This window comes from Oryzias latipes, chromosome 14 (assembly GCF_002234675.1).
Source record: "Oryzias latipes chromosome 14, ASM223467v1".
In the NCBI taxonomy this organism is placed as follows: domain Eukaryota; kingdom Metazoa; phylum Chordata; class Actinopteri; order Beloniformes; family Adrianichthyidae; genus Oryzias; species Oryzias latipes.
Genome location: NC_019872.2, coordinates 1,163,055 through 1,181,428, shown reverse-complemented (window position 1 = coordinate 1,181,428; position 18,374 = coordinate 1,163,055). Strand labels below are relative to the sequence as shown.

General features: G+C 46.1%; 2 protein-coding genes across 10 annotated transcripts in view; one reads left to right on the top strand and one right to left on the bottom strand.

Moving 5' to 3' along the window:
* The window catches only part of robo3 (roundabout guidance receptor 3), a 106,106-nt gene extending 101,287 nt beyond the window's left edge, over nucleotides 1-4,819 (top strand). For 4 of the 7 annotated variants that reach the window (XM_023962263.1, XM_023962262.1, XM_023962261.1 and 1 more), the window contains 5 exons: nucleotides 1,472-1,671; nucleotides 1,752-1,859; nucleotides 1,958-2,125; nucleotides 2,511-2,653; nucleotides 4,070-4,819. In XM_023962263.1, the coding sequence (XP_023818031.1) occupies nucleotides 1,472-1,671; nucleotides 1,752-1,859; nucleotides 1,958-2,125; nucleotides 2,511-2,653; nucleotides 4,070-4,081 (631 nt within the window). In that variant the 3' untranslated portion in view covers nucleotides 4,082-4,819. The remainder of the gene's footprint in view (nucleotides 1-1,471; nucleotides 1,672-1,751; nucleotides 1,860-1,957; nucleotides 2,126-2,510; nucleotides 2,654-4,069) is intronic. The other 3 variants (XM_023962265.1, XM_023962260.1, XM_023962264.1) reach the window with 2 other exon arrangements.
* Nucleotides 229-18,374, bottom strand: part of robo4 (roundabout guidance receptor 4) — a 55,447-nt gene continuing 37,301 nt past the window's right edge. For 2 of the 3 annotated variants that reach the window (XM_023962266.1, XM_023962268.1), the window contains exon 19: nucleotides 15,713-16,803. In XM_023962266.1, coding sequence (XP_023818034.1) covers nucleotides 16,634-16,803 — 170 coding nt within the window. In that variant the 3' untranslated portion in view covers nucleotides 15,713-16,633. Of the gene's footprint in view, nucleotides 610-15,712; nucleotides 16,804-18,374 lie in introns of those variants that run through there. The other variant, XM_023962267.1, reaches the window with a different exon arrangement.

The window sequence follows — 18,374 nt, the reverse complement described above, 5'->3', positions numbered from 1 at the left end:
GCAGTGTTTTCTTCTTTTGAAGCCCGCGGTGCAGCTGTGTTTGTTCAGGAGAAGAACATAGTGATAGGCAGTTGTTGTCGCTCTTTTTTCTATGGGTTTTAGAGAAACTTGAAATTGCAAGAGAATTTGCACGTACGTAATGTAAATTTGGAAAGCTGATTTACGTACGTGTACATATTAAACTGCAACGTTATTGACGCACAGGTAGAGAAGAAGCAGAGTGACTTTTTAGCCAATCACAATGCAGAACACAATGCACCATGCAAATCCGTGAAGTAGCGAAACCGTGAAGAGCAAACCGTAATATAGCGAGGGATCACTGTAGACAATTTCATAGTCCTTTGAGAAGAATCAGCTTGGGGTTGTGTTAATGCTGTCTGCAGCTGTGGAGTGAGTAGATGTGCGTCGTGATGCACGTCGTAGGTGACGTTCTGCTGACGACAGGACAGCAGTTACTGATTCTGATGGAGTCTGCCAACATCTTTGAGGTTTACTGGATTGAAGGCCTCTGCAGATCTTTGAGATGCAGTACTTTCCAGAAGCTGTCCTTCCAAATCTACCAAATCTCTTCCAAAGATACTCCTTTGGAAGATTTCTTTACAATCCAACCTACAAAAATAAAAACAACAAAACAATTTTGTAAGACCAACTATGGCACAACTTCAAAAAATGCCAGAAAAATAAAACCTTTTTTTTCATTTCTAGTCCAATAACTGTAGACTTTTCAAAGACAATCCAGTTAATAAGTTGATGAAAATACTGCATCTCATGGAGTTTTATAGTAATTTTTGGCAATGAAGAATCTGTAGAACATTTGAGAGAGCAGGATATTGTTCTAAAAATACATTTATTTGTGTTTTATTATAAAGAAAGATTGATAGATGTTGCTCTCTTTATTCTTAATCAAACAAAACAAATGAACTATTTGCCAGTTACTAGTCCACTATAACTGCTGTTTCCTACAGGTGTGTAAATTATTAGCAAAGTAGTTTTGCTTAGTTATGGGACTTTAGCAGCATGGATGTAAACGTGTCTAAAACACAGTCTTCAGCTGCAAAGCCTTTTGTAAAAGGCATGAACGTTATTCCTGCACTACATCCCAACATGGCATGAAGAGAGAGAGTCTGTTTGTCAGACAGCCGTCACTCTTCCGCGCCTGACTTCTCTCTATTAAAATGTCATCACTGACCTGTGAAGGGATTCCTCTCCATCGGAGTTTTTATGTGAATCTTTGCGTTCCTGTTTGAACCTCATCATTACTTCACTCAATGCATAGAAATGGCTCATGTGTGTCACGCCGTACGTCACGTGACGACCAATCCAGTAATATGTAGATAGATAGATGAAAAAAAAGAAGACATTTCTGTTTTTTCTTAACTGTGTACTTTTTTGTGTTTTCTAACTCCACTTCAGTTCCCTCACAGTATCTGGGCAGTAACAGCCAGTAACCCACTGCCTTTCATTCCCACAGCAGAAGGTTACCCTGCGGTCTGACGCCAGGACCACAGGCCCCCAGCCCAACACTGACGCGGTCCAACCCAAACCTCTCCAGCCAACAGCAGCATGCCTCATCAGAGGGCTACATGCCACACTGCCAAAGCCCCGCCCATCGCTGCTTTCACAGCCAGGGGCCAACCAAGGATGGAGGCGCTGTCGGCACAACTACACCCGGTAAGGTGACAAACCCGGCGGCCCACTGACACGAGTGGGCATCTCATCTCTCAGCTGTGTCACCTGTGTTTCTCATCCAGCACATGACTGCCCCTCCCCAGCAGAGGCATGCACCCCTCCCTACCAAAAATCACGAGGAAAGAAAAAGCTCTCTAAAACTTCTGCGTACAGGAGGGATCTGCAAGGAGGTGATTTTCCACGCATGAAAGAGTTTTAGAGCTTAAATGACTTTTTTTGGTTTGGTTTTGCATTTCATGAGTTTCTCTCCTGATTTCTGTCTGCTTAGACCTTCCACCCCCACCTGACCCCCCTTCAGAGGAGGACGGACCACAGGGCTGGCAGGGCTGCATGGAGGCGGGCCAAGCGTCAAACAGAGTCCTGTCCTCTTTGGAGAGGAGGGAATACAGCAGCAACAGCCAGCAGCGGAAAAGCTCTGCTCAGAGGCACGCTGACAGTAAGACTCTGCTTTTCCTTTGGACTTCATTCATTCATTTTGATGAAGGTGGAAAAAAGGTCAAAGAACCATTTTTCTTGGTGAACTGTTGGTCAACATGTTGGTAGTTGCACTTCTGATGTTCAAACACGTTTCTTCACATGTTCCTTTTCACACAATCCCGTTTGGCAGATCTTGATTCTGCAGCATTTACGTTCTTAACCTGATCTACGTGGTGGATCTCTTTTTTGGGGCAAATTCACAGGAGTTTTACTGACTGTATTTAAAGGAAACTACTTGTTTGTGCATTAAAAATGTTCATATTTTTAATTTAAAGACCAAATCCTTTCTTTATTTTCTAAAAGCTTTAATAGCTTTCCAAACTGTCTCTTTCTTGGCTTGCTAGACGAAGAAGGGATGGCGTACAACAGTAAGGGCAGTTATCTCTCCAGGAGTCAGATGTCTAGTAACTGCTCAACCACAGGAAGCTCCTCCTCCAGAGGATCCACTGGCTCTCGAGGGCTTAACTCCACCCAGAAACACAGCGAGGTAAAGCTCTCCTCTGTCCACCGCTGCCTGAACAAAGCCTGTTCACGCCATGTTTAGTGTCATGCAGCCATAATTACATCTGCTCCATAAAGCACGCAGGAAGAGAGCTCCTGCAGGCACACACACACACACACACACACAGGCACGTCTGCCATCACAGTCTATCAGAGAGTTTTACAGTACCAAACAATTAGGGTTACATGCCTGTCACTCCTGAGTGCACTTCAGAGGGTGCACTTCACAGTGGGGCTGCTGCTTTAAATGCAGCCCCTGCAGGCTGCTCTATAATGGAGCAAGCTGAGCCCGTCTACCAGAAAGGTCTGCAGGGAGTTTGTGCTCCCTCACCAGGTCTGACATGGCTGCAGGTCCACTGATCCACAGCCGACTGCAGCTTCAGCCCTGTCTGAAGAAACCAGCAGATGTCCCTCTTCCCTCGAATCCAAAAAACCCTTTTCATCTCAAAGTGGATTCATTATCCAAACCATCTCCCAGCAGCTGACATTTGGATTCTCTCTTCTAGATGAACGTGTACATGGATGTAAACGTGTCCACTTTAGTTTGGTTTTAAAAACCTCCCTCTGTCTCTGCCACTGAACAAGCTCAGTTTGTTTGTGAAAAATGAGAACCTGAGTAGCAGGGGGGCTTCCAGGTCTCCTGATGTGACCCCTCGGCTGCTCGAGAGCTGCACTTGTTACGTTCATGGCTGTTTCCTGAGGCGACGCCATAAAGCGTCTCGTGTGAGGAGACAGGATGGGAAGCGTGCCAGGCGTGGCTCTCAGCACGCATCTGACATGGGAATGTTGCAAAGAGTAACAAGCACATCTGCACTTTTTTTTGGCCCTGCACTCAAACACAGACATGGCCCCCCATGTACCTCATGCTGTCACCCGTAGCCCCCCACAGAGGGGTGAGGAAGGCTCCCACACTTCCTCCCAGCTGACCCTGACTGCTCTTACTCAGACACAAAAGCATTGCATTAATCTGCAGTGAAGTTTGGGTGGTTGTAGCGGAAGCTTACAGAGGTCACCTCTTGCTCCTGGGCGGCTCCAGCCACCTCCCTCTGACCCCTGACCCCTGACCCTGGCAGTCTGAGCCAAGCAAGGCAGCTTGCTGGCTTAGAGGATGCGTAAAAGATCTCTTCAACAAAGTAAGCCTGATGCTGTCAAAGAGAGAGGCCATTTACTGCTAAGAAGCTGTCTCCTGAAGTGCATTTTGATCTGAAAAAGCTCCACAAAAACACGTTCAGACTCTTATTCTGACAGGTTTATGTCAAACATGAATGACTATCTGTTGATAGAAGCCCAGCAAACGTTATCTAAAGGTGAGGATGAACATGACAAGCACATGCCTCTGTGTTCAGAGTTTGTTGAAGTGAGGACGTCTGCTGTCCCGTGGCTCAAACGTGTGTCTCTTTAGGACATGAGATAAGGACAGCAGAGGTTCCTGGTGGGACGTGATGCCTGCATTACCCCGCCCTGGATAAAGGGAGCTCAGCTGGAAGCTCAAGAAGCGAGATTCATTCCGGTGTCATTCCTGTGAAGAAGGGGAAAAGGACGGACTTTTTAGTCTTCTCAAAGTTATTTATGATTTGGAGCTGACAGCTCTCCATTCTTCTGTAAATACCTCTGCTGTAATGTTTCTTTGTGGATTCTGGATGCAGGCAAGGAGAAGTTTCATATTTATGATGATTAAAAAACATAAAAAAAGTCTGTTTTCAGAAAGACGTTCCCCTCCAATGTGCCATGTTTTTTGGTTGTTTTTTGTCTGAATATGAAAACATTTGAATAGCAGAACCACTGCTGGACTCTGGTTGTGATGGAAAAACAGAAGAGGATGTGAAGCACAAAGTGTGTTTGCAGGCTTGGAAAGGAGCTCAGAAAACCAAAAGGAGCCTGGAACGATGCCCGCACTCCCAGCATTTTCCTGACGGGATCCCAAATGTCGCCTTTCTCTTCTGGTTTCCCTGCTGCTCCAGCTGACAAACTGAGAGGCACATGAACGTTTGATTGTAACCCCCCTGTTCCCCCCATGTCTAGCTGAGTCTGTTTGCTCCATTTAGAAGATCCGATTTTCCTACATTCCTAAAGTCAATGAAAACAGATGTCTGTACTGATTTTTGTACTCTTGTTGTTTTGTAATTGTACAATAAAATACATTTGCTGAGTATTGACTTCAGTAGAACATTTTCAAATCCAAATCACAGCTTTTACTTTTATTTCACATTTGTAACCCTTGTTCTATCCTAGGCACTTTAACGTTGGGAGGTGGGTCATCTAGACCCACTAGACAGTGCTCTGAACCTTTTTTCTTCAATGATTTGTGATCTTCACTGGTGTCCATGGATTACATGAAATCTTTCCACCTTTATCCACCTTTGTCATGGTAGGGAGAACACCTCAATGGAAGGGGGGGTCATCTAAGATAGCACAATGGTTAAGCATCACTCTATATCAAGGGTGCCTGCACTGTTTTAGCATGTGAACTACTTTTGAGATGACAAAATAGTTGTAAGCAAGCTACTCTTCTTAGCCTGGAACTATGCACCAAAGTCACTTTTTTCAACTTCAAAGTTGACAACTTCTAATGTCTTCAGTCAAAAATGCTGTTTATGTACTACTAGTTCAAAACTACACAGAAAGAGTACACAAATCGTTGTGAGGAGATAGCTTTGTTGTGTGTATTAAAATCATTTTTGTACTAATACATATTTAGAACAGACACAGCGTTTTATTATGAAAACAGAAAGCAGCGACGATGCTCTGCAGTCAACCATATAATTGGGGAAGCATGACGTTTCTAAAGCTTAAGCACAGCTGAGCATCAGCCGGCCCAGGGAGAAGGGCTGGAGGAGCTCATGCTTGTGGACAACGCTGCTGCCAAGTGGGCTCGAATCCCTCAAACTGTGGCAGGACGGCTGAGTCGACCGGGGCATCTGGAACTTGCTTCTGATCGAGGAAGAACACGGGTCAGGCCAGGCCTCAAGCTTGGGTGAGAAACCACCCGCAGAGGGTGAGAGGGGCGGCATATATAACATATATAATGATGGTAATATATATTATATATACTGTAGCCACTCCTCCAGCTTGGGGGTTACTGCCCCGAGTGCTCCAATTACCACAGGCACCACTGTCACCTTCACTTTCCAGGCTTTCTCCAGTTCTTCTCTTAGTCCCTGGTATTTCTCCAGTTTCTCATGTTCCTTCTTCCTGATGTTCCCATCGCTTGGCACTGCCACATCCACCACAACGGCTTTCCTCTGTTCTTTATCCACCACTACAATGTCTGGTTGGTTTGCCATTACCATCTTATCAGTCTGGATCTGGAAGTCCCACAGGATCTTTGCCCTCTCATTCTCTATACCACCTTTGGAGGTGTTTCCCATTTTGACCTTGGGGTTTCCAGTTCATATTCTGCACACATGTTCCTGTATATTATTCCAGCCACTTGATTGTGGCGCTCCATGTATGCTTTACCTGCCAGCAGCTTACATCCTGCAGTTATGTGCTGGATTGTTTCAGGCGCCTCTTTGCACAGTCTACACCTTGGGTCTTGTCTGGTGTGGTAGATCCACACCTTGGGTCTTGTCTGGTGTGGTAGATCTACACCTTGGGTCTTGTCTGGTGTGGTAGATCTACACCTTGGGTCTTGTCTGGTGTGGTAGATCTACACTTTGGGTCTTGTCTGGTGTGGTAGATCTACACCTTGGGTCTTGTCTGGTGTGCTAGATCTACACCTTGGGTCTTGTCTGGTGTGGTAGATCTACACCTTGGGTCTTGTCTGGTGTGGTAGATCTACACCTTGGGTCTTGTCTGGTGTCGTAGATCTACACCTTGGGTCTTGTCTGGTGTGGTAGATCTACACCTTGGGTCTTGTCTGGTGTGGTAGATCTACACCTTGGGTCTTGTCTGGTGTGGTAGATCTACACCTTGGGTCTTGTCTGGTGTGGTAGATCCACACCTTGGGTCTTGTCTGGTGTGGTAGATCCACACCTTGGGTCTTGTCTGGTGTGGTAGATCTACACCTTGGGTCTTGTCTGGTGTGGTAGATCTACACCTTGGGTCTTGTCTGGTGTGGTAGATCTACACCTTGGGTCTTGTCTGGTGTGGTAGATCTACACCTTGGGTCTTGTCTGGTGTGGTAGATCCACACCTTGGGTCTTGTCTGGTGTGGTAGATCTACACCTTGGGTCTTGTCTGGTGTGGTAGATCTACACCTTGGGTCTTGTCTGGTGTGGTAGATCTACACCTTGGGTCTTGTCTGGTGTGGTAGATCTACACTTTGGGTCTTGTCTGGTGTGGTAGATCTACACCTTGGGTCTTGTCTGGTGTGGTAGATCTACACCTTGGGTCTTGTCTGGTGTGGTAGATCTACACCTTGGGTCTTGTCTGGTGTGGTAGATCTACACCTTGGGTCTTGTCTGGTGTGGTAGATCTACACCTTGGGTCTTGTCTGGTGTGGTAGATCTACACCTTGGGTCTTGTCTGGTGTGGTAGATTTGCTTCTGCAAAGATAAAAGCGTCATTGTAAAGTTACATAATAAATGGGGGCGGGGGGAGGGGGGGTCCAGCTTTCTGGGATCAGCAGAACTTGTCGGTTCAGGAGAAGGAAACGTCCCCAAAGACTCCATGTATGTGAGTGAAGACTTTTAGGCTAAAACAGGGGAAAAGACAGAACCTGCTCAGGTTTTGTTCTGATGCCACATCTCAGTTTCACCCAAAAGTGAAAAGAACTCCTGTGAAGGTGAGACGATCCCGTACAAACTAAAGCGAACGACCACCAAAAGATTGTTCCTGACCTTTCAGAGCAGGACCCGGTCCTCCTTATCCCTTCACATCCCTCCCCCGGACCTCCCCTCTATCCTACTGTTCTCCCTTTTAGTTATTAATCACCTCACTCCTTTATACGATGTGTGTCGAGGCAAAACAGCCCCCTGACTTGTTGAGGGGTGGGGGTGGGGGGGGGGGGTCCCTCAGAGAGATAGAGAAAAAGCAGCAATGAAAAGAAAGAGGGGGGCACTGTTTAAAGCCTGGCTTCTGTGATCCAGAATGTAAGTCACCAGTTTCCATGCTAATTTGTTTAGTGACAGAGGATATGGATGTCTGGGGGGGGGAAGGCTACCGCATGAATGGTGGGAGGGTAAATGAAGCCGTTTCATCAGCAGCATGGATGATGTGACATGTAGACTGCTGAGACTCAACAAATCTTTCACCAGTAAAGTGGCATCATCAGAAATAGAAATTAGTAAAGGCCACAAAAGCTCTGAGTGACTTTTGGAAGTTGTTGACTTGATGACCGTCCTTCAGAGGAAAAGACAAACCTGAGCGTGTTGTTAGGCAACACTCAGAAGCATCACTGTTATGCTTGTGTGGTTAGTTGAGTGTAAAATAAACCTCCAGCAGCGGTGAAGCTGTTTTTAATGGCCTTTGGTGACACAGTTGCAGCCCCTTTGCAGATTCAGATGGTTCAGGACACAAATGTCATGTGCAGCTGGGAAATGAAGGAATTCATTCATGAAGTCTGCATGAAATTTTAAACCTTTTTCAAAAGGCAGAGATGAAAAAAAACGACCAGCAAGGCTCCATGGTTCTCCGCTCTCTTGATTGGCAGCATGTAGACATGCAAAATGCGTCATTTGACTGTATTTTTGTCGTCTGCATTCCGCAGGTGTCTCTGTTCCATAAACACTCCTGAACAAAAAAGAAAACTGAGACCAGGAGACCACAGACAGGCCTGCTGCTGACCTTGGAGCATCTTATCTGGTCCTCCAGGCATATTCACATTACAATATCCAGACATGTATAGAATCAAGTGAATGCATAATCAAAAGAGTAAATATAATGGAACCCTGTTCACCTCCAAGACTTCTTCACAACGCAGCTGGATTACAGTAACTCTTCATTTTCAGTCAGCCAGTCGTCTCTTTTGCATCTCCAATAGTCCAGAATGCAGCTGCTTGTGTGTTAGTTGGAGCACGGAAGAGGGACCGCATCCCAGCCATCCTTCACTGGCTGCCTGCTGTGAGTTCACGGGTTCCCTCCCGACGTTCAGGCCCTGTGCCTAAGATCAGCTGACCAGTTTCTCCTGAAGGTACCAAGGTCCAATAGGAGGCTCAGAGGAGAACCAGCATTTTCAATCTGTGCAGCACAGAATCTCAGAACACATTTTTACAGCAGGAAACTCTGCTGAGCTGCTGTGTTTTATGTGTAATATTACTTTACTATGTCAAGTCTTTTTAGATTTCACTTTCTAACCTTTTTTTAATCCTTTTAATTGCTGTCGGTGTTTGGAGTTTGAACGTCCGGTGCTCAGTAAGCTGCTCCCTACCCGGAGAGTCTGTCATTCTGCGGCGTGTGGGGCCAAAGTCTAACAGAGATTCTGTCTTCAGAAAAATGAAAATAATCCAAAGTGTGTAAAAAATACTTGATGGAAATAAACAACATACTGACAGACAATGAAGGACAAATATGAGCAGAGATGCCTGTTTGCTCTTCAAGGACAACAACCAGTTTATCTTTTTGTGTTTGTAAGCGGCAGCGACAGTGACTGAGTACATTGTCAGAATTTTCACACCCACCACAGATGAAGTCACTTCTAGCTGCAAGAGGAGCTAAAAATTGTCCAGAAATTGGAAGTCAGGCTCCACTCAGCGCAGGACGTGTCCACAGAAGCAGCGTGTTTGTAATTATGTTAATGAAAAAGGCATCACCATCATGCTGAAGTGGGCTTTTCTGAAAGGTAGGTTGCTGCTCCTGAGTGTGTGTTGTGGTCAGTCAGTGAGCGTTTGTGTGTCTTTTCAGAACACACACCTCTAACTGGCTTTCAGGAAAAGACACTGAAGCATATTCTTTTTAGCAGTCTAGTGCACTAACACTTTGACTTCCAAACACTAATGAAGACGGCAGCAAATGGACAAAACAAACAAACATATGTAGCTGGAATTCTGACGTGGAAAAGAAAAAAAAATATCAGAAGAAATGATGCAAAACTAAATCCTGAATCATTTTTGTTTCCATGCTAAATGAGTTACTTCCTGTTGCTTGTTTGAGCTCAGAGTCTCTACAGCAGGGGTGTCAAACTCATTTTGGTTCGGGGGCCACATTCAGCCCGTCTGATCTCAAGTGGGCCGGACCATAACATAAAAGCAAAATAACAGCTTTGTTTTAGTTTTTTTACTCAGTTGGAAAAAATGCCTCAACCAACATAGTAGCCTAATCACTTTGGGCCAATGGATCTTGAATAAAATTAATTTCAGTTAAAAAAAATTGGTCTATTTAATTTTATACAGACTGAATATTTTACATCTGACACTGAAGCAATCCAGAAACTTTTCTTTATGGTAAATCTCATAGTGGTGCTGAATGTTATATTCTTTGAATTCTTTTGATAACATACCAAGCATGCAGGTTTTGCATTCAGCTCTGTGAACAAATTAAACTCTGTCCATTTTTCCTGGAAAGCTCAGCAATCCACTTCTTTTTGACGACATTTTGGTCATTAGGGTGTCACTACTGGTCATCCTTAACCCTTGTGCTGTCTTAGATGACCCCACCCTTACTTTGACGTGTTCTCCCTATCATGACAAAGGTGGATAAAGGTGGAAAGATTTCATGTAATCCATGGACACCAGTGAAGATCACAAATCACTGAAGAAAAAAGGTTCAGCGCACTGTCTAGTGGGTCTAGATGACCCAACTCCCAACGTTAAAGTGCCTAGGATAGCACAAGGGTTAAAGCAACATAACAGTGGTAAGGGAACCAAAGTGCATCTTATCCAGACACAGAGCTGTCAGGTTTCGCTTTTGTTACATGCAGAGTCATGCTGTTTCACCCGTTTTGCCTTTCCTTTGCTCCCTCTAGTGGCGGAATTGCCCATTTCGGTTATTTCTTTAAAAAATCATAACTCGCCACAGGAATGGACTAGAAACGTGCTTTCTTTTTTTAAAAATCCTTTTGATTTTTACTCTTCATGTGTGGGCCGGACTTAACCACCTGGCGGGCCGGACAAGGCCCGCGGGCCGTATGTTTGACACCCCTGCTCTAGAGGAATCTGTCTGACCTGGGGGGTGTTCCAGAAAGCAGGTTATGCTAGTTACCACGGTAAGTTTGAGGCTAAGGAAGTGGATAACCTCAGCTTTCAGTTTCAAAACAGAGGTATGTTTCAGGGTATGTCAAGTTGGAATAGCAACTCATGGTCTGAACATAACCTGGTCTGGAGCAGGTTTAGTTGAAGGTTAGTTTGTTTTCAGAGAGGTGAAGCAGCATGGCGTGTCCATTTAAAGATTATTGAGTGGATGAAGAAGCTCAGATAATACTTTTTCCACCATGAGAGGGTGATAAGACCACATATGGATGTTGGAAAGATGAACTTTTTACTTTGATCTAACTTAATTATTTGCTTTAGTTAAGATAAATCAATTCTTTTTTGTTAAGTCATTTTAAAAATAACATAGTTATCAGACATTTATTTTACTTTCATTCAAATTAATTCAATTTTTTTTTTACTTAATGGTAAATGGCTTATACTTATGTAGCAGTTTTCTACTTACAAGCCCCAAAGCCCCTTACAGTCACAGACACATTCACACACTGGTGGCCGCTCCGCTGCCAAACACAGGCGCCTGCCTACCAACAGAGGCAAGGTGGCATTCAGTGTCACTTCGACTCATGGGCGTGCAAGGCGGGAATCGAACCTGCAGTCTTACGATCATGGGTTGACCGCCCTACCGCTGCACCACGGCCGTCGCTTAATGAAGTTAATAAATACCAGATGCTCAAAATGGCTACTGAATTATCTTCACACTAAGATACATAGAAAGAATTTCAGTTCAAATGAAACTTTACTAAATAATATCCACGTCTTTGTGTTTGTGAGTTTGACCTTGAATTCATTCTTTAAAAACATGTCTAATGTAAACAAAGTACATTTCATAATATTAGAAATCTTTAATTAAACTATTTTTTTTAAAAATGGTAGAAAAAAAGAAGCTGAGTTATAAACAGAACTCATTTGAATATTACAAATTGTAAATTTTAAGTGTAACAATTTCCAGCTTTAAAAAAAAGAAAAAATATATGTATATAAATATATTCATTCTAACAGTGCGGCTGCTAACTACAGACAAAAAATGTTAGTATGCAATCATTTTTTCATAAGAAAAAATTCATCAAATGTAAACATCAGCCTTCAAATGAGAACGGAGAAGAGACAACAACTTGGAATATGTAACAGAAATCATTAAATAACAATTCTTGAATATGTTGCATATATATTATATTTGACTGATACAAAATCCATAAGACCTGCAGGGACCTGATTCCAAAAAGTCCATAAATTAACAACTAGAGATAAAATAGAGGCACGATGTGAGGATTGGGTTTCACATCTCTGACTGCGCTGCATGCGGCCTTTTCAGCCTCAAGCCAACGTCCTGAGGGAAGTGTCCAGTTCTACCTAGTTCAAGTGAAAAAAGGGGAAACAACTTCATCACTCACATAGAAATCATTTTAAGATATAAACATCAGAAGGACTTCCCTGAGGTGAAAACAAAAAGTTCAGGATCAGACGTGTCACGAACAGACAGACTTACGGTAATGGAAATACAAAAGAAAATTCATACATTGAGAAAAGTAACACAGTAAAGAGTTGCCATGTAGATGACTCAGGTGACTGGATGACTCAGGTGACTGGATGACTCAGGTGACTGGATGACTCAGGTGACTGGATGTCTCAGGTGACTGGATGACTCAGGTGACTGGATGACTCAGGTGACTGGATGACTCAGGTGACTGGATGACTCAGGTCACTGGATGACTCAGGTGACTGGATGTCTCAGGTGACTGGATGTTTCAGGTCACTGGATGACTCGGGTCACTGTATGTCTCGGGTCACTGGATGTGTCAGGTCACTGGATGTCTCAGGTCACTGGATGACTCAGGTCACTGGATGTCTCAGGTGACCGGATGACTCAGGTGACTGGATGTTTCAGGTCACTGGATGACTCAGGTGACTGGATGTTTCAGGTGACTGGATGTTTCAGGTCACTGGATGTTTCAGGTCACTGGATGTCTCGGGTCACTGGATGTGTCAGGTGACTGGCTGTCTCAGGTGACTGGATGACTCAGGTGACTGTATGTCTCAGGTGACCGGATGACTCAGGTGACTGGATGTTTCAGGTCACTGGATGTCTCAGGTGACTGGATGACTCAGGTGACTGGATGTCTCAGGTGACTGGATGACTCAGGTGACTGGATGTTTCAGGTCACTGGATGACTCAGGTGACTGGATGTTTCAGGTGACTGGATGACTCAGGTGACTGGATGACTCAGGTGACTGGATGTCTCAGGTGACTGGATGTTTCAGGTCACTGGATGACTCGGGTCACTGTATGTCTCGGGTCACTGGATGTGTCAGGTCACTGGATGTCTCAGGTCACTGGATGACTCAGGTCACTGGATGTCTCGGGTCACTGGATGTGTCAGGTGACTGGCTGTCTCAGGTGACTGGATGACTCAGGTGACTGTATGTCTCAGGTGACTGGATGACTCAGGTGACTGGATGTTTCAGGTCACTGGATGTCTCAGGTGACTGGATGACTCAGGTGACTGGATGTCTCAGGTGACTGGATGACTCAGGTGACTGGATGTTTCAGGTCACTGGATGTCTCAGGTGACTGGATGTCTCAGGTCACTGGATGTCTCAGCGGACTGGATGACTCAGGTGACTGGATGTCTCAGGTGACTGGATGTCTCAGGTCACTGGCTGTCTCAGGTGACTGGATGTCTCAGGTGACTGGATGTCTCGGGTGACTGGATGACTCAGGTGACTGTATGTCTCAGGTGACTGGATGACTCAGGTGACTGGATGTTTCAGGTCACTGGATGTCTCAGGTGACTGGATGTCTCAGGTGACTGGATGTCTCGGGTGAATGGATGTCTCAGGTGACTGGATGTCTCAGGTGACTGGATGTCTCGGGTGACTGGATGACTCAGGTGACTGTATGTCTCATGTGACTGGATGACTCAGGTGACTGGATGTTTCAGGTGACTGTATGTCTCAGGTGACTGGATGACTCAGGTGACTGGATGTTTCAGGTCACTGGATGTCTCAGGTGACTGGATGTCTCAGGTCACTGGATGTCTCAGGTCACTGGATGTCTCAGGTGACTGGATGTCTCAGGTCACTGGATGTCTCAGGTGACTGGATGACTCAGGTGACTGGATGTCTCAGGTGACTGGATGTCTCAGGTGACTGGATGTCTCAGGTGACTGGATGTCTCAGGTGACCGGATGTCTCAGGTGACTGGATGACTCAGGTGACTGGATGTTTCAGGTGACTGGATGTCTCAGGTGACTGGATGTTTCAGGTGACTGGATGTCTCGGGTCACTGGATGTCTCAGGTGACTGGATGTCTCAGGTGACTGGATGACTCAGGTGACTGGCTGTCTCAGGTCACTGGATGACTCAGGTCACTGGATGTCTCGGGTCACTGGATGTGTCAGGTCACTGGATGTCTCAGGTGACTGGCTGTCTCAGGTCACTGGATGTCTCAGGTCACTGGATGACTCAGGTCACTGGATGTCTCGGGTCACTGGATGTGTCAGGTGACTGGCTGTCTCAGGTGACTGGATGACTCAGGTGACTGTATGTCTCAGGTGACTGGATGACTCAGGTGACTGGATGTTTCAGGTCACTGGATGTCTCAGGTGACTGGATGACTCAGGTGACTGGATGTTTCAGGTCACTGGATGTCTCAGGTGACTGGATGACTCAGGTGACTGGATGTCTCAGGTGACTGGATGACTCAGGTGACTGGATGTTTCAGGTCACTGGATGTCTCAGGTGACTGGATGTCTCAGGTCACTGGATGTCTCAGCGGACTGGATGACTCAGGTGACTGGATGTCTCAGGTGACTGGATGTCTCAGGTCACTGGCTGTCTCAGGTGACTGGATGTCTCAGGTGACTGGATGTCTCGGGTGACTGGATGACTCAGGTGACTGTATGTCTCAGGTGACTGGATGACTCAGGTGACTGGATGTTTCAGGTCACTGGATGTCTCAGGTGACTGGATGTCTCAGGTGACTGGATGTCTCAGGTGACTGGATGTCTCGGGTGAATGGATGTCTCAGGTGACTGGATGTCTCAGGTGACTGGATGTCTCGGGTGACTGGATGACTCAGGTGACTGTATGTCTCATGTGACTGGATGACTCAGGTGACTGGATGTTTCAGGTGACTGTATGTCTCAGGTGACTGGATGACTCAGGTGACTGGATGTTTCAGGTCACTGGATGTCTCAGGTGACTGGATGTCTCAGGTCACTGGATGTCTCAGGTCACTGGATGTCTCAGGTGACTGGATGTCTCAGGTCACTGGATGTCTCAGGTGACTGGATGACTCAGGTGACTGGATGTCTCAGGTGACTGGATGTCTCAGGTGACTGGATGTCTCAGGTGACCGGATGTCTCAGGTGACTGGATGTCTCAGGTGACTGGATGTTTCAGGTGACTGGATGTCTCGGGTCACTGGATGTCTCAGGTGACTGGATGTCTCAGGTGACTGGATGACTCAGGTGACTGGCTGTCTCAGGTCACTGGATGACTCGGGTCACTGGATGTCTCGGGTCACTGGATGTGTCAGGTCACTGGATGTCTCAGGTGACTGGCTGTCTCAGGTCACTGGATGTCTCAGGTGACTGGATGTCTCAGGTGACTGGATGTCTCGGGTGACTGGATGACTCAGGTGACTGTATGTCTCAGGTGACTGGATGACTCAGGTGACTGGATGACTCAGGTCACTGGATGACTCAGGTCACTGGATGTCTCGGGTCACTGGATGTCTCGGGTGACTGGATGACTCAGGTGACTGGATGTCTCAGGTGACTGGATGTCTCAGGTCACTGGATGTCTCAGGTGACTGGATGACTCAGGTGACCGGATGACTCAGGTGACTGGATGTCTCAGGTGACTGGAGGACTCAGGTGACTGGATGACTCAGGTGACTGGATGTCTCAGGTGACTGGATGTCTCAGGTGACTGGATGACTCAGGTGACTGGATGACTCAGGTGACTGGATGTCTCAGGTGACTGGATGACTCAGGTGACTGGATGTCTCAGGTCACTGGATGTCTCAGGTGACTGGATGTCTCAGGTGACTGGATGTCTCGGGTGACTGGATGACTCAGGTGAATGTATGTCTCAGGTGACTGGATGACTCAGGTGACTGGATGTCTCAGGTCACTGGATGACTCAGGTCACTGGATGTCTCGGGTCACTGGATGTCTCAGGTGACTGGATGACTCAGGTGACTGGATGTCTCAGGTGACTGGATGTCTCAGGTGACTGGATGTCTCAGGTCACTGGATGTCTCAGGTCACTGGATGACTCAGGTGACCGGATGACTGAGGTGACTGGATGTCTCAGGTGACTGGATGTCTCAGGTGACTGGATGACTCAGGTGACTGGATGTCTCAGGTGACTGGATGTCTCAGGTGACTGGATGTCTCAGGTGACTGGATGACTCAGGTGACTGGATGTCTCAGGTGACTGGATGTCTCAGGTCACTGGATGTCTCAGGTGACTGGCTGTCTCTGGTCACTGGATGTCTCAGGTCACTGGATGTCTCAGGTCACTGGATGTCTCAGGTGACTGGCTGTCTCAGGTCACTGGATGTCTCAGGTCACTGGATGTCTCAGGTGACTGGCTGTCTCAGGTCACTGGATGTCTCAGGTGACTGGATGACTCAGGTGACTGGATGTGTCAGGTGACTGGATGTCTCGGGTGACTGGATGACTCAGGTGACTGTATGTCTCAGGTGACTGGATGACTCAGGTGACTGGATGTTTCAGGTCACTGGATGTCTCAGGTGACTGGATGTCTCAGGTGACTGGATGTCTCAGGTCACTGGATGTCTCAGGTCACTGGATGTCTCAGGTCTTTTGTACGTTCACAGAGATGCTTGTTTTTCTTTTCACTGCCAGCCTCTATGTCTCAGAGGGGAGTCTTCCAGGATAGAGGGCTTTGTACTGGGCGTCCATTTCCTCCATCCAGGCTACGCTCCAGTCCCACACAGGGACAGGCTCCCCGAAGGAGTCAGTGTCTCCCCACTGCGATGGGTACAAGGCACTGAGGGGGGAGGCCGGTGGGGAGAGATCTAAAGAAAGAATGTTTGAAAGAAGATGAGAAGGTTCCAGAAAACACTGCAGTAAGCTGCTCAATGTGATTTCATCCCTCATGTTCTGTTCTTTTCTTCTGTCTCTAAACACATTTCTTCCTTTTTCCCCATCTGGAACAGAATCAACTGTTTTTATTATAAAGACAACAGGAAATGATCTGAACTGCTTCTCTACTGGAACACTGAAGCACAAGGCAAATTCAAATCTAAACACACAGATTTCATCTTGTGTCCATGTCTCTGTAAAAATAAAAAAATAACTTTGGCTGTAAAAAGAAGTGGTTCAGTTGGCTGTGTGTTGGAAATCAGGGTTCCACCCCCAAGGGGCGGGATGAGCTTCATCCAGTGAGGGTTCTTGGGCAAAACCCTTCATGCTATTGCCTAACTATGAAGCCACAAGGGGGCCCTTGTGGCTCTCCCTGTGCCGTTCCCCTGGCCAGATCAAATGCAGAGTTGTGTCAGGGAGGGAATCTCTGCCAAACCATCTGTGAGGCTCAGCGACCCCTGATTGGCTGTGGTGAATCCTGAGGGGATGGGCTGTAAGGTCAACAACGTCTTTTGCTAAAAAACATCAGTTTGAACGTATCCAGAGGTCACAAATGTCATCTGTCTCTTTCCTGTCTGCACAGCCCATAGGCTGTCACAGCAGGAGGTCACTGGCCCTGAGTTTCTGCTGGAAGTTTCTTCCTGAAGCTTTCATTTGGAGACGTTTCCTGTCTTCTGAACATTAAATGATGTGTTTTCATCTTAAACATTGTGAGAATCCATGTGACTGTACAGAGCGCTCACATCTACTAAATCCCTCACAGATCCCAACCTCTCCTCTTTAGACTGGGATGCCTTTGTGACCAAAGAGCGCCATCTAGAGGAGCAACATGATAATTACAACAAAACATATGTGACAATGATGCTGCTTCTTGGTATTATTGTGGCTCACTGGTGTGTACTCTCTGTCTGTGCCTTTGTTTTCAGAATCTGTCACAAACCAGTGTGCAGTTTCTCTATCTCAGAACTGACTGTAAAAATGAAAAATGAGGCTAAATGTAGCAGCTTAAACGTCCAGAAATGATCTTAGTTTAGTCATCAATGTGATAAAAATGAGACAGAAGCTCAATGACGTTCATAGTGTTTGTATTATTAACTGACTTCTTAGGTTCTTCTGGTGTCAGACATCAGACACATACCAGGTACGTGTCTGATGTCTGACACCAGGAGAACCTAAGAAGTCAGACAGGAGCTCAGGGGTTTTTGAATTTAGTAAATGCTTCAGCTTCTGACTGAGCTCTTATAGCTCCAGTCAGACACATTGAAATATTTTTCTGCCAAGAAGCAACAAAGGCACCTTACACGCCCAGACCTTGAAACCGTTTTTTCTCCGTTTGGCTAACAGATGTAGACAGACAGATTTTGTGGAGGAAAACGGGCTCATTTGAAAGCTGCTCTTAGTTGACCTCCACAGCTTTGTATTTTTACAGGTTTCCTTCCCCTCAGAGGAAAAACACTGACTGAAAATGACACTAGCCTTTTTAAAGTTTGGAATTTCTTTACAA